General features: G+C 39.7%; 1 protein-coding gene across 1 annotated transcript in view; it reads left to right on the top strand.

Moving 5' to 3' along the window:
- Positions 1 to 14187, top strand: part of CUNH3orf20 (chromosome unknown C3orf20 homolog) — a 62155-nt gene that overhangs the window by 24935 nt on the left and 23033 nt on the right. The window contains exons 8-9 of the mRNA XM_070433551.1: positions 9811 to 9963; positions 10746 to 10866. Coding sequence (XP_070289652.1) covers positions 9811 to 9963; positions 10746 to 10866 — 274 coding nt within the window. The remainder of the gene's footprint in view (positions 1 to 9810; positions 9964 to 10745; positions 10867 to 14187) is intronic.

A 14187-nucleotide genomic window follows, 5' to 3' on the forward strand; every position in this document is an offset into this window, starting at 1 on the left:
AATTATTTTCGTTGCTACTTCATAACTGTAATATTGCTACTGTTATGAATCGTAATGTAAATATCTGATATGTAGGATAGTCTTAGGGGACCCCTGTGAAAGGGTTGTTCAACCGCCAAAGGAGTCGCGACCCACAGGTTGAGAACTGCTGCCTTAGTCGTTGATTTCCCTCCAAACTTCCCTCAAAGTCCTTTTTCACATGAAGATATAAACTCATCACATTGATATCTATATAATAAAAGCCTAAGTGACAGTTACAGCAGAACGACTGGTTGCTATGATGCGCACTGACCACCAAGGGCAGATGCTCAACACAGGAGCTGCCCCCTGGTGGTCAGTGCGCTTCCGCAGGGGGAGCACCACTCAGCCAGCAGTCCGGCTCACAGCACAGCAGTGGCGGCAGGAGCCTCTCCTGCCTCTGCAGCAGCGCTAAGGATCAGTGAGCCGAGCGGTAAGGAGTCTGCCGCTAAGGAGCAGCGAGCCAAGTGGTAAAGAGCAAGTAGGCAGGCGGTAAGGAGCGAGGGATCCTGGATTGTGAGAGGGATGTCTGCCTGCCGGCTTAGGCCCAATCCCTGGGATCGGGCCTAAGCCGGCAGGCAGACATCCCTCAAGGGGTCCTGGACTGTGAGAGGGTGCAGGCCCGGCTGAGGGTCCCCCCTCCCTTGTGCACGAGTTTTGTGCAATGGGCCTCTAGTAAAGATATAAACCTTGGTCACTCTGTGTTCGGTACTGTGCTCAGCACTATTCCTTTAGAGATGTGTTGATCACTCAGAACCATAGTGTGAGGTAAGCATTTTTTAATATGATAAACTGCTCATAACATAAAATGTACCATTTTAACCAATGGCATCAAGTGCATTCACAATATTATACAACCATCACCACTATTTATTTCCATACTTTCATCACCCCAAAAGGAAACCCCATACCTTTTAAATAGTCACTCTCATTTTCCTTCCTCTACCCTTCCTAATGACTGCTAATTTGCTTTTCACCTCTATGTATTTGCCTACTCCGAATATTTCTTATAAGTAAAATCATGCAACATGTGCCCTTTTATATCTGGCTGCTTTCACTTAGCATAATGTTTTTGACGTTCTTCCACATTATACAGTTGACCCTTGAGCATGGCAGGTTTTAACTGTGCTGGTCCACTGATAGGTGGATTTTTTTTCAATTGACTCATTCAGTTCAATTGGCCCTGCTCAGTTTAATTGCCTGAAGTTTATTTGATGTGCGAAGTTCAGTTGATCCTTGCAGTTCAAATTTGTGTTCTTCAAGAGTCAACTAGAGGTCAGGAATCCTTGAATGTGGAGGGCCAGCCTAAGTTATACATGGACTTTGTCCTTCACGGGCTGTAGGCACCCTTAATCTCCATGTTGTTCAGAGTCAATTGTATTATGTATCAGTACTTTATTCCATTTTTTTAAAAGGGGGGTAAAATTCACATAACATAAAATCGATTCTTTTAACATGTATAATTCAGCAGCATTTAGTACATTTACAACGTTGTGCAACTACCACCTCTATCAAATTCTGAAACATTTTTGTCACCCCAGAAAGAAAACTCTACACCCATTAAGCATTCACTCCCTATTTCTCCCTACCCCCAGCCTCAGCATCACCATTTTGCTTTCTGTGGGTTTGCCTATTGTGGACATCTCATATAAATGGAATCCTACAATATGTGGCCTTTTGTGTCTAGCTTTTTCACCTAATATAATGTTTTCAAGGTTTGTACATGTTGTAGCATTCATCAGAATTTCCTTCCTTTTGGTAGCTAAATAATATTATGTGGATTATAACACTTTAAAAAATTCATTCTTTTATTTATGGACATTAGGTTGTTTCCACCATTTGGCTATTAAGAATAATGTTGCTATGAATATTTTTGTCTAAGTTTTTATTTGCACACCTATTTTCAATTCTTTGGAGTTTATATCTAAGAATGGAATTACCACATCACATGGTAATTCTATGTTAATTAATTAAGAAGCCTTCAAAATGTTTTTCATAGTGGCTGCACCATTTTATATTTCTATCAGCAATGTGTTGAGGGTTTAATTTCTTCACATCCTTGACTATATGTGATATTTTTCCCCCTTTTTTAAAAAAAATATTCCAGCCATTCTAATGGGTGTGAACTGATATCTCATTATGGTTTTGACTTGCATTTCCCTAATAACTAATGATTTTGAGCATCGTCATGTACCTTCTTTGTATATCTTTTTTTTAGGAATATGTATGCAAGTCCTTTGCCCATTTGTTGATTGTCTTTTTCTTATGAGTTCTTTATATATTGTAGTTACTAGAATCTTATCAGATATATGATTTCCAAATATTTTTCCTATACTGTGGGGTGTCTTTTCACATTCCTGATAGCGTCCTTTGGTGTACAAAGTTTTTAACTATGGTGAAGTCAATTTTTCTATTTTTTTGTCCCTTGTATTTTGGTTTTCATATCTATGAACCCATTACTTACTCCTATGTTTTCTTCTAAAAGTTTTATTTTATTTTATTTTAAATTAAATCTTTATTGTTCAGATTATTACATTGGTTCCTCTTTTTTCCCACCATAACTCCCCTCCACCCAGTTCCCACCCCACCCTCCGCCCTCACTCCCCACCCACTGTCCTCATCCATGGGTGCACGATTATTGTCCAATCTCTTCCCGCACTCCCCACAGCCCTTCCCCCCCCCCCCAAGAATAGTCAGTCCATTCCCTTTCTATGTCCCTGATTCTATTACAATCACCAGTTTATACTGTTCATCAGATTATTTATTCACTTGATTTTTAGATTCACTTGTTGATAGATGTGTATTTGTTGTTCATAATTTGTATCTTTACCTTTTTCTTCTTCCTCTTCTTAAAGGATACCTTTCAGCATTTCATATAATATTGGTTTGGTGGTGATGAATTCCTTTAGCTTTTTCTTATCTGTGAAGCTCTTTATCTGACCTTCACTTCTGAATGATAGCTTTGCTGGATAAAGTAGTCTTGGTTGTAGGTTCTTGGTATTCATCACTTTGAATATTTCTTGCCACTCCCTTCTGGCCTGCAAAGTTTCTGTTGAGAAATCAGCTGACATTCATATGGGTATTCCCTTGTAGGTAACTGAATTTCTTTCTCTTGCTGCTTTTAGGATTCTCTCTTTGTCTTTTGCTCTTGGCATTTTAATTATGATGTGTCTTAGTGTGGTCCTCTTTGGATTCCTTTTATTTGGGGTTCTATGTGCTTCCTGGACTTGGAAGTCTATTTCTTTCACCAAGTAGGGGAAGTTTTCTGTCATTATTTCTTCAAATAGGTTTTCAATATCTTGCTCTCTCTCTTCTTCTGGCACCCCTATAATTCTGATGTTTGTATGCTTGAAGCTGTCCCAGAGGCTCCTTACACTATCTTCGTATTCTTTTTTCATTTTGCTTTTCCGGTTGGGTGTTTTTTGCTTCTTCGTATTTCAAATCTTTGACTTGATTCTTGCGATCCTCTGGTCTGCTGTTGGGAGTCTGTATAATATTCTTTATTTCAGTCAGTGTATGCTTAATTTCTAGTTGGTTCTTTATCACAACATCGAGGGTCTCACTAGATTTCTTGAAGATCTCACTAGTCTTTTTGAGGGCCTTACTAAATTTATCGGCAGCTTCTAGACAGTTCTTTAAAGACCTTAAAAGTGTGGTTTTGAACTCTATATCCAGCAGTTTGCTTTCCTCCATTTCTGTCATTTGTGTCCTGTTTCTTTGTCTCGGCATTTTTTATGCTTCGCTATGTCGATAGAGTGCCTTTCTGTGCTAAGTGTCCCAATTACCTGAGGTAGACACTCTTGGTGCACCCCCTTGTGGGCTTTGTGCACAGTCTTGTTGTAATTACCCCTTGATTATTGTAGTTATCACTGGGAGGAATTGACCTCCAGGCCAATTGGCTGTGAGAATCAGCTGTGTCTGCAGTGGGAGAACTTCTGCGCTGGAGACACCCCTCTGGGGCAAGACTTGCTTCAATGAGGCTTTAGTGCTCACTGAGTCTGCCCCCTGAGTGTGTCTTTCATGGTTCCATGGTGCTGCAAACTGGATGGTCCCACTCTGACCTCTGGGCTTCCTGCCTCCTGGATCGCTAGGGAGGTGCTAATCTAGCCTTTGCCTGAGGCTATCCAGCAAAAGCCTTCCTGCAGGGCTTGGGCGGGGCAGGTCCCACGGGATCAACAGGGTGGGGCTAGCAGTTATGGCTGCTCTGTCTTGCCCTCAGAGGCTCTGCTTTTCAGTGTCCCGGTAATTGCTGCAAGCCCCTCAGAGAGAAAGCTGCCCTCGGGTTCTGACCGATGCCAGACAGTCCCGCTTCTCCCGTATGAGTCAGGGTCCCTAGAGACTCGCCCAGAACTGGAGCTCAGAGTCTGAGACTCCCTCAGACTGTTGTTGAAAACGACAACCTCGCCCTCAGCTGCCAGCCCGATCCGCATGCACTCTGCACCTTAGTATTTTACTTCTGCACTGCGCCTCCTCTGAGTCTCAGTATGCTTTTCTCTTTCCTTCTAATTGTAGAATTTCCACTCAGCCAGCCTTCCTGTGGTTCTGGATGATGTCCTTTCCGTCTTTTAGTTGTATTTTTGAAGTGGTTGTTCGAGGCAGCAAACTCCGGTGTTTACCTATGCCGCCATCTTGGTTCTTCCTTCTTCTAAAAGTTTTAAAGTTATAGCTCTTACATTTAGGTTTTTTATATAGTTTGAGTTGACTTTTGCATTTTTACATAGATAAGGGTCCAACTTCATTCTTTTGCATATGATACCCAATTGTCCCAGAACTATTTATTGAAGAGACTATTCTTTTCCCCATTTGAATGATCTTGGGACCTTTGTTGAAAATCAATTGACCATAGATGTATTGGTTTATTTTATTATTATTTTTAACCTTTTATGTTTTATTTCTGTACAAAGTGTCCTAGCTTCTTTTTTTAAAAAAAAATTAAATTCTTGCCCCAACTGGTTTGGCTCAGTGGATAGAGCATCGGTCTGCTGACTCAAGGGTCCCAGGTTCGATTCCAGTCATGGGCATGTACCTTGGTTGCGGGCACATACCCAGTAGGGAGTGTGCAGGAGGCAGCTGATCAATGTTTTTCTCTCATTGATGTTTCTAACTCTCTAATTCTCTCCCTTCCTCTGTAAAAATCAATAAGATATATTTTTTAAAAATTAAATTCTTTTTTTTTTTTTTTTTTTTTTTTTAAATATATTTTATTGATTTTTACAGAGAGGAAGGGAGAGAGAGATAGAGAGTTAGAAACATCGATGAGAGAGAAACATCAACCAGCTGCCTCCTGCACATCTCCCACTGGGGATGTGCCCGCAACCCAGGCACATGCCCTTGACCGGAATCGAACCCGGGACCTTTCAGTCCGCAGGCCGACGCTCTATCCACTGAGCCAAACCGGTCTTGGCTAAAAATTAAATTCTTTATGGTTTAAAGTATTACATATGTCTCCTTTTTCCCCCATTGACCTCTCCCCAGCTGCTTCCACCCCCATATGTTTCTGTAGATCCCTATGGGGACTATTGCCATTAGCAAAATTAATTCTTCCAATCTATGAATACTAGCAACAAACGATATGAAATGCTGTATGTACAACAACAATAAGAAAGCAATGAACAAAAGGAAATGATATCATTTACAATAGCATCAAAAAGGATAGAATACTTTGGAATAAATTTAACAAAACAGTTTTCATTGTAGTTCACTGAAAACTATAACATATTGTTGAAATAAATTAAAGAAGATGGAAATGAATGGAAAGACATCTGATTTTTGCGTGTTGATGTTGTATCCTGCAACTTTGCATGTTTCTGGGAATTGGTGTCCTCTTCAACTAGGTTATCTAACTTGTGGGTGTACAATTGTTCATATAATTCTCTTATGATTATTTTTCATTTCTGTAAGGTCATTAATATCTTCACTTTCATTTATAATTTTAGAAATTTGAGTTTTCCTTTTTTTCTTACTTAGTCTAGCTAGAGTTTTGTGAATTTTGTTAATATTTTCAAAGAAGTAATTTTTGGTTTTGTTTGTTCTCTCTTGTTTTTCTATTCACTGCTTTGTTTTTCTATGCTTTAATCTTCATTTTCTTCCTTTTGCTACCTTTAGCTTTAATTTGCTCTTCCTTCTTATAGTTCATTAAGGTGGAAATTTGGGTTATTGATTTGATATCTTCTTTCTCCTTTAATATTAGTATTTATAGCTATAAATTTCTTTCTGAGCATTGCATTTACTTTATTCCATAAGTTACAGTATGCCATGTTTTTGTTTTCTAATTTACCTTGTGATTGCTTCTTTATCCCATTGGTTGAGTGTGTTGTTTAATTTCCATCTATTTGTGAACTTTCCAAATTTTCTTTTGTCTGTGACTTTTAGTTTCATTCTGTTGAAATATACTAGTACTCTCTATGGTTATAATCTTTTAAAATTCATTGAGACCTGTTTTGTCGTCTAACATATTGTCTGTACCAGAGAATGACCCATGTGAACTTGAGAAGAATGTGTATTTTGCTGTTGGTAGATGGGATATTCAGTATATGCCTGTGAGGTTTATTTGGTTTATAATATTGATTGAGTCCTCTATTTCTTTATTGATTTTCTCTCTAATTGTTCTATCCATTATTTTTTAAAATATATTTTTATTGATTTCAGAGAGGAAGGGAGAGGGAGAGAGAGATAGAAACATCAAAGATGAGAGAGAATCATTGATTGGCTGCCTCCTGCATGTCCTCTACTAGGGATCAAGCCTGCAACCTGGGCATGTGCCCTTGACCAAAATCGAACCCAGGGACCCTTCAGTCCATGGGCTGAGGCTCTGCCCACTGAGCCAAACTGGCTAGGGCTGTTCTGTCCATTATTGAAAGTGAGGTAGTGAAGTCTTCAACTCTTATTTTAGTACTTATTTTTTAAATTCTGTCAATTTTTGCTTTATATATTTTAAGCCTCTATTGTTAGGTGTGTAAGTCTGTACTTGATATGTATTCTTGAGGCATTGACCATTTTCTGAATACATAATGTCTTTCTTTGTCTCTTGTAAAATAATTTTTATTTAAAATATGTTTCATCTGATATCAATATAGCCAACTTTGCTCTCTTTTGTTTGCAATTTGCATATCCCTCTTCATAATTTCACTTTAAAAAATATTTTTATTGATTTCAGAGAGGAAGGGAAAGAGAGAGAGAGATAGAAACATCAATGATGAGAATCATTGATTGGCTGCCTCCTGCACACTACCACTGGGGATCAAGCCCGCAACCTAGGTATGTGCCCTGTCTGGGAACCAAACCGTGACCTGCTGGTTCATAGGTTGATGCTCAACCATAGACCCACACTGGCTGGGCCATGATTTCACTTTTAACCTAGTTGTGTCTTTGGATCTAAAGTGAGTCTCTTGTAGAATGCATATGTGTGGATTATGGTTTTTGTAAAAATCCATTCTCACAATCTCTGCCTTTGTTTGGAAAGTTTAATCCATTTATATTTAAAATAATTGTTGATATGAAAGGGCTTAATCCTGACATATTACGTTTGTTTTTTATATCATATATTTTTTGTTCCTTAGTTACTACATTACTGCCTTCTTTTGTGTTTGGTTTTATTTTATTTTATTTGTAGCATGACATTTTTATTCCCTCCTCATTTTCTTTTCTCCATATTTTTAAGTTATTTTCTTAGTGGTTACCCTGGTATCATGGTTTGAATAGTGTCTGCCAAAAATTTATGTTCACCTGAATCCTCAGAATGTGACCATATTTAGAAATAGGGCTTTGCAGATGTAATTATTAAGTTAAAATGCAGCCATATTGGATTAGTGTGGGCCCTAATTCAATAAGAGAAAACAGTCACACATTGACTGGGTACACAGTCCATGTGATGACTGAGAAAGAGATTATAATGATACACCTATACATCAAGGAATGCCAAAGATTCCTGACAACCACTAGGAATTAGGAAGAGGCAAGGAAGTATTCTTCCCCAGGGCCTCCAAAAGCATGACCCTGTCAACACCTTGCTAGTCTTCAGTTAGAGAATAAATTTCTGCTGTTCAAGTGACCCAGTTTGTGGGATTTAATTACAGCAGTTCCAAGAAATTAGTATACTTGATTATTACAACTGATAACAAACTAGTTTGAATTAATACTAACTTAGCCTTAATGGTATACAAAACTCTGCTCCTATACAGCTTATTCCTTCTTTTTTAAGTTGTTGTTATCACAAATTACATCTTTATATAGAAGTATGCCATTAACATAGATTTACAATTATTTTATGCATTTGCTTTTTCAAATCACATAGGAAAGAAAGGAATTATAAACAAAAAAAACTATAATACTGGCTTTTATATTTACTTATAGAGTTACTTTACTGATGTCCTCTTTTTCTTTGCATGTCTTTGAGTTACTGCCAAGTGTACTTTCATCTCAGCCTGAAGGACTCCATTTAACATTTTTTGTAGTGGTGAATTTCCTCACCCTTTGTTTATTTTGAAAGTCTTAATTTCTTCTTAATTTTTTTTGAAGGATAGTTTTGCTTAATACAGAATTCTTGGTTGACAGATTTTTTTTCTTTCAGCTCTATAAATATTCCATTCTATTGCTTTTTGGCCTCCATGGCTTCTAATGATAAATTGGCCATTAATCTTATCGAAGATCCCTTGTACATGACAAGTATCTTTTCTCTTGCTGCTTTCAGGATTCTCTCTGTCTATGTCTATTGGCAGTTTGATACTAATGTGTCTCAGTGTGGCTATTTTTAAATTTATCCTACTTGGAATTTGTTGAGTCTCTTTATTGTGTAGATTGGTGTCTTTCATAAAATTTAGAGAGTTTTTATTCATTATTTATTCAAATATTCTTTCTGCCCCCTTCTCTCTCTCCTCTACTGGGGCTCTTGTTATGTATGTCTTGCTCAATTTGATAGTCCCCCGATTTCTGTTAATTTTTCTTCATTCTTTTTTTATTTTTCCATTTCTCAGGCTGGATAATTTCAATTTATCTCTCTTCAAGTTCACTGATTTTATTCTTCTACTGTGGCAATCTACTGATAAACCCATCCAGTGAATTTTTTCATTTTATTTATATACTATTCAGCCTCAAAATTTCTATTTTTTTTACTTTTAGAATTTATGTTGATTATTTATGAGTTTGTGGAAAAGGATTAAGAGGGTGGATCCTAGTACCAACCACTGAAATTTTTCCATATGGGGTACTTCTGAAAACCCTGCAAACAGGATAGTAGCTGCCCTCTTATTTGGTACCAATGTTTCTGGGGGCCTCTTGGTAGGAAATGAGCAGCTAGACATTGGCTGCTCTCCTAGATTGGTCAGAAGGGGAGGCAGCCTGACAGATTAGAGATATTACTGGCCTCAGTATACTGGCTCTGTCATTTCCTTGTGGTGTGATGTGAGGCAGACCATTTCTTTGCACCTTGAATTTCTCATCTGTATGGTAATCAACTCATCCTGGCTTGCCAAGGACTTCCCTGATTTTAGCAGTGAAAGTCCCACATCCCACGGACCCCCTCAAATGCAGGGAAACCCTACTCATCTGTGAGATGGAGATGATAATATCTACCACAGGGTGGTTGTGTGGACTATAAAGAAGATAACAGGAAAGCACCAGAGGCATGGTCAAGTCCACAGTCAATGAGTTGTTATGCAAAGTTCAGGGAGGGTCTTTAAAAACTAGGAATGATGTACCATTTAAACAACAGATTTGTAGACTTGCTTTCCATGGGGCATCTAAGAATAGAACCTGGAGAGTTTTTTGTTAGTTCTACTTAACCATTTCTGCCAGCTATCCCTCCGGAAACATTGCCATGTGTCAGATCCCCACTTGCTGCGGAGGGAGAACCATCACCTTACTCTTTAATGACACACCCAACTTCTCCTTCCTGGCCCTGTTCAATGCTGAAGGCCAGGGCTGCGTTCACTACAACCTAAAGTCCTGGTGAGTGGGTTGAAGGAATTATGGCCCCATGGAAGTATCTCTGAGGGTGACAAAGGGGGGCGTGGGACAGAGGGGGCAAGTAGGAGTCCTAGGGGAAAGGAGAGGTCAGGCAGTGTTCAGAAGTTAAGGCCACAAGGCAATGCCTACAGAAAAATAGGTACTTTGAGGCCCTCACTTGCTACATCAGTATTATCATAGCTGATGAGAATGGCAGCTCTCCAAGACCTACTTCACTTTACCCCCACAGCACTAAGATCTTGATTTTTGGCTAGACTAATGGAACAATTCTTTAGTGGAGAGAAGTGTTTAAACCAAGAGAGAGTGAAGTAGAAGCCACAGGCACCACTTCTGTGGGGTGTTTTAAAAGAAGCACATATTTTTGCTAGCCAATAGTTGTATTTTGCTTGGCCTTTCATAAGGAACTGTTCTTGAAAGGAATGACTTACTTTCATGTTATAGATGTTCCCATTTTGATAAGTAAGATCTTGTATACTCAGGATCCTAGGCTACAGGGTACACATTCCATTTTCTGTCCCTCTGGGTTTGTCCTGGAGCCTCCATCATCTCCCTCAGACCTTCCCTTCCCAACAATTCTCCCAGTAGGATCAACAGGACTGAAGGGACCTCATACCATATTAGGCAAGAGAAGTGAGGCTGCTGCAGGAAACCATGCTTTCTCCAGCTGGGGCAGAGTCTCAGAACCCTGCCTGCCTATTGCCAGTAGTAATGAGGGCCTCCTTCAGGGGCCTAGTGGCAGCTCCTCACCTATGTGTCTTTCCTAGCTGCCCATATGTCTTGGTCTTGGATGAGGAAGGCGGGACCACCAACGACTACAAGGGCTATGCAGTCCACAAGTGGAGCTGGGCTTCTAAGACAGAGACTTTGCTCTCCTTGGAATATAAGGTAGGGGTTCGCAGCACGGGTAGGGCAGCCTTGGCAGCCCTCCCTGGGCTGCTCAGCATCAAGAGTTAGAGGACTACCTGTAAGACAAGAGCCCTGCTCTCCAGAAGCGTGTAGTCTCATTCCGAGGTTCCCAAGTTGGTGGGCAGAGGTCTAGGGCTGGCTAAAGTGAACTTTTCACTAGCGTACAGCAACTGTTTGCTGCTGTATTGACCTTTCTTGGTAATATCTTCCTGTGTTATTTTTATTATTAATGTTACATTTTGATAGTTTAAATATCCTTTATTTTAGGAAGTAATCATTATAGTAGTTGGTAGTTTTGTTTTTATGCTTATACATGGCATAAGAAAAGTTAGCAATTATATGTTGATCTCTCCAGTTTTTTGTTTTTATAACTTTACTACCTATGAAATTTAAAAATCTGGGAGTCAAAGGTGGCTGACAGATCCAAATCCTTTTTTCCTTCACTGGATTGTTCAGACAGCCATTAATCAGATTTATTAATTTATTATTCAATGTTGAATTACTCATATTAAATAGTAACTTAAGTTTAAGTGTTAGTAAAGCAATTATCTAAGCCTGAGTTTCTCATCCTTAGCACACTGACATTTGGGCATGGATAATTCTTTGTTACAATGTTCCTTGAATTATAACTGTAGGATATATAGCATGATGCCAGTAATATACCTCCTCTAATTGTGACAACCAAAATATATCACCAGACATTGCCAAATGTCCCCTGGGGGACAAAATTGCCCCTGGGTGAGAGTAACCAATCTAGGGGATGTAAAGATCAGCAACCAACATCCATTGAGGAAGTCAAAGCTCTGGATGGGGGTTAATAAGAACACAGGGTAGAGACGAATAAGGGCTGTGAGAGAGGGACAAGCTCATAGGGTTGGGAGTCAGAGAAAGATCACAGAACATAGAATCCACTCAAAGTGGCCTGAAAGTAAGAGACCTAAGGTAAGGATTATGGACAGAAACACTCTTGGAGTGCATGGTAGGGTTCAGGCATCCTATCCCTGATCTCCTGTCTCCTGCCCTTCCTATTTATCCTCTACATTGGCCATTGCATTCTCATCCTTGAGTCCGCAGGCTGATGCTTTATCCACTGAGCCAAACCAGTCAGGGCATGCATTCTCATCCTTATATCCTGATTCCTTTAGATCAGCGAACCTCTGCTCAGAAACAGTCAATCTCCTGAACACATATCAATCTTCCTACCCCACTTCCCAACACCAGCCCGAAATGCACCCCCCCCTTTTCTCTACCAATCCAAAATGTTCCTCCTTATCCCTCTGCTCAGACTTTCCCTTCTTTGTGGCATCCCACCCCACACCCATTTCTCCTCACATTGCCCCACAGTTTGGATTAGTCATTTGATGATTAGTCATGAGTGAAGAGGTTCTCAGCTCTGGTTGCATATCAGAATCACCTATGGAACTTTAAAAATGCATATTTCCAGAGAGATTCTGATTCAGTTGGTTTGTTATAAGTTCTGGAATTTGAAGTTTTCATGAATATTTCTGATACTTGGCCAGGTTCAAGATTTTCAATCTAGGGGTGTATTGAGCTGGTGTCTTAAAATTTAACTTTTTGTAGCTGTATGATAAGTTTATAATGCAAGATGATTATAAGTTGGTTACAGGCAGACACTTTATGAGGTATATCATTGTGGCCAAGTGGACAGAGAACTGGGATGAGAGTCTGAGAGCCAAGTACTAGTGCCAGTTTTTCTAGGCTCTGGCTGTCCAGCTGTGTGAAAACCACTTAGTTTCTCTGAGCTTGGTTGTCTCACCTATACAAGGTGGGTCATCAGACCTGCTCTCCTGCCTCAAACTGCTTTTGTAAGAACTGAATGAAAGAATGGAAGGGAAGGTGCTTTGACATCACCAAAATGTTTTAGCAATGTATTTCAGTTTATTGTTCTGTTCCTTGGGACTGCATACAGAAATACACAAGGCCTGGAGCAGTCAGGAGCAGCCTGGAAGACAAAGTGTTCCTTGAGTTGTAACATGAGTGTGTATGCATATGATTTACATAGATAGAAGAAGGTAGGGAGAGGATTTGGGGTAGAGGGAGTAGCATTTGTAAAGGTCAAAGTTGGGATTCAGTGTGGTATTGTTAAAAGTTCACAAGTGTCTCTTGTGAAAGAAATGGGGCTAAGAGGTGTATTTGTTGAGGTGTGAAGGAGAGAGGTATTGGATGTCAGGCTGAAGAGTATGCATGCTTTCTTGAAGGCTGCAGTGGCCATTTGTTTTTACCAAGTATAGCATTTCCAGTGTTCCTCATTCCTCCCTGAAAAATCCAAGTTTCTTTCTGGTATCATTTCTTTCCAACCCAAAGAGCTTCCTCTAGCATTTCTTGAAGTATAGATCTGCAAGCAGCACATACCGTTTTCTTTCATCCTATATAATAATACCCCAGTGACCAAATGGCAGAACAACCAGAACAACCGGTCGGCCAGTCACTATGTCACGCACTGACCACCAAGGGGCAGACGCTCAACGCAGGAGCTGCCCCCGTATGGTCAGTGCTCTTCCACAGTGGGAGTGCCACTTGGCTGACAGGGATGAGCTGACCGGGATGAGTGGCGCTCCCACAGCGGGCCAATCCCCGCAGGCCACGCCCCCACCAGTGCACGAATCCCATGCACCGGGCCTGGAAAAATAATGTCTTTATTAAAGGGTATTTTTGCCAGATTTAGGATTCTGGGTTGACATTTTGTTTTGTTTTGTTTTAGCATTTAAATATGTTGTTCTACTGTATCTGATCTCCATATTTTACCATCAGAAGTCTGTAATTATTCAAATCATTGTTCATTTTCTCTAGTTTCTTTCAAGATTTTACCTTTTCTTTGTTTCTAAGTTTGGATATGTTGTCTTAATATTTCTAGGTGTTGTTGTCTTAATATTTATTCTGTTTGGGATTTACTGAACTTCTTGAGTCTGTAAATTAATGCCTTTCATCATATTCAGGAAATCTTATTGCATTAGAAAAAAATTATACTCCAGTCTCTCCTTTTCTATCTCTAAATTCACTAACTTTATCCTGTCATCTCTGTTCTGCTATTCTGCTAACCCTATTACTATTTTTTTTTAGAGAGGGAAGAAAGGAGAGAGAAGAAACATCAATGTGAGAGGGAATCTTCAATTGGTTGTCTCCCGTTCATGCCCCAACCAGGGACTGAACCTGCAATCTAGGTATGTGCCCTGGCTGGGAACTAAACTTGCGACTTTCCAGTGCATGGAACAATGTTCCAACCAACTGAGCCATTATGGCAGGACCAATGAAATTTAAAATTTCAGATGTTTTCACTGC

This window comes from Myotis yumanensis, unplaced genomic scaffold, assembly GCF_028538775.1.
Source record: "Myotis yumanensis isolate MYYU_CA2020_CCGP unplaced genomic scaffold, mMyoYum1.0.hap1 SCAF_14, whole genome shotgun sequence".
Taxonomy (NCBI): Eukaryota; Metazoa; Chordata; class Mammalia; order Chiroptera; family Vespertilionidae; genus Myotis; species Myotis yumanensis.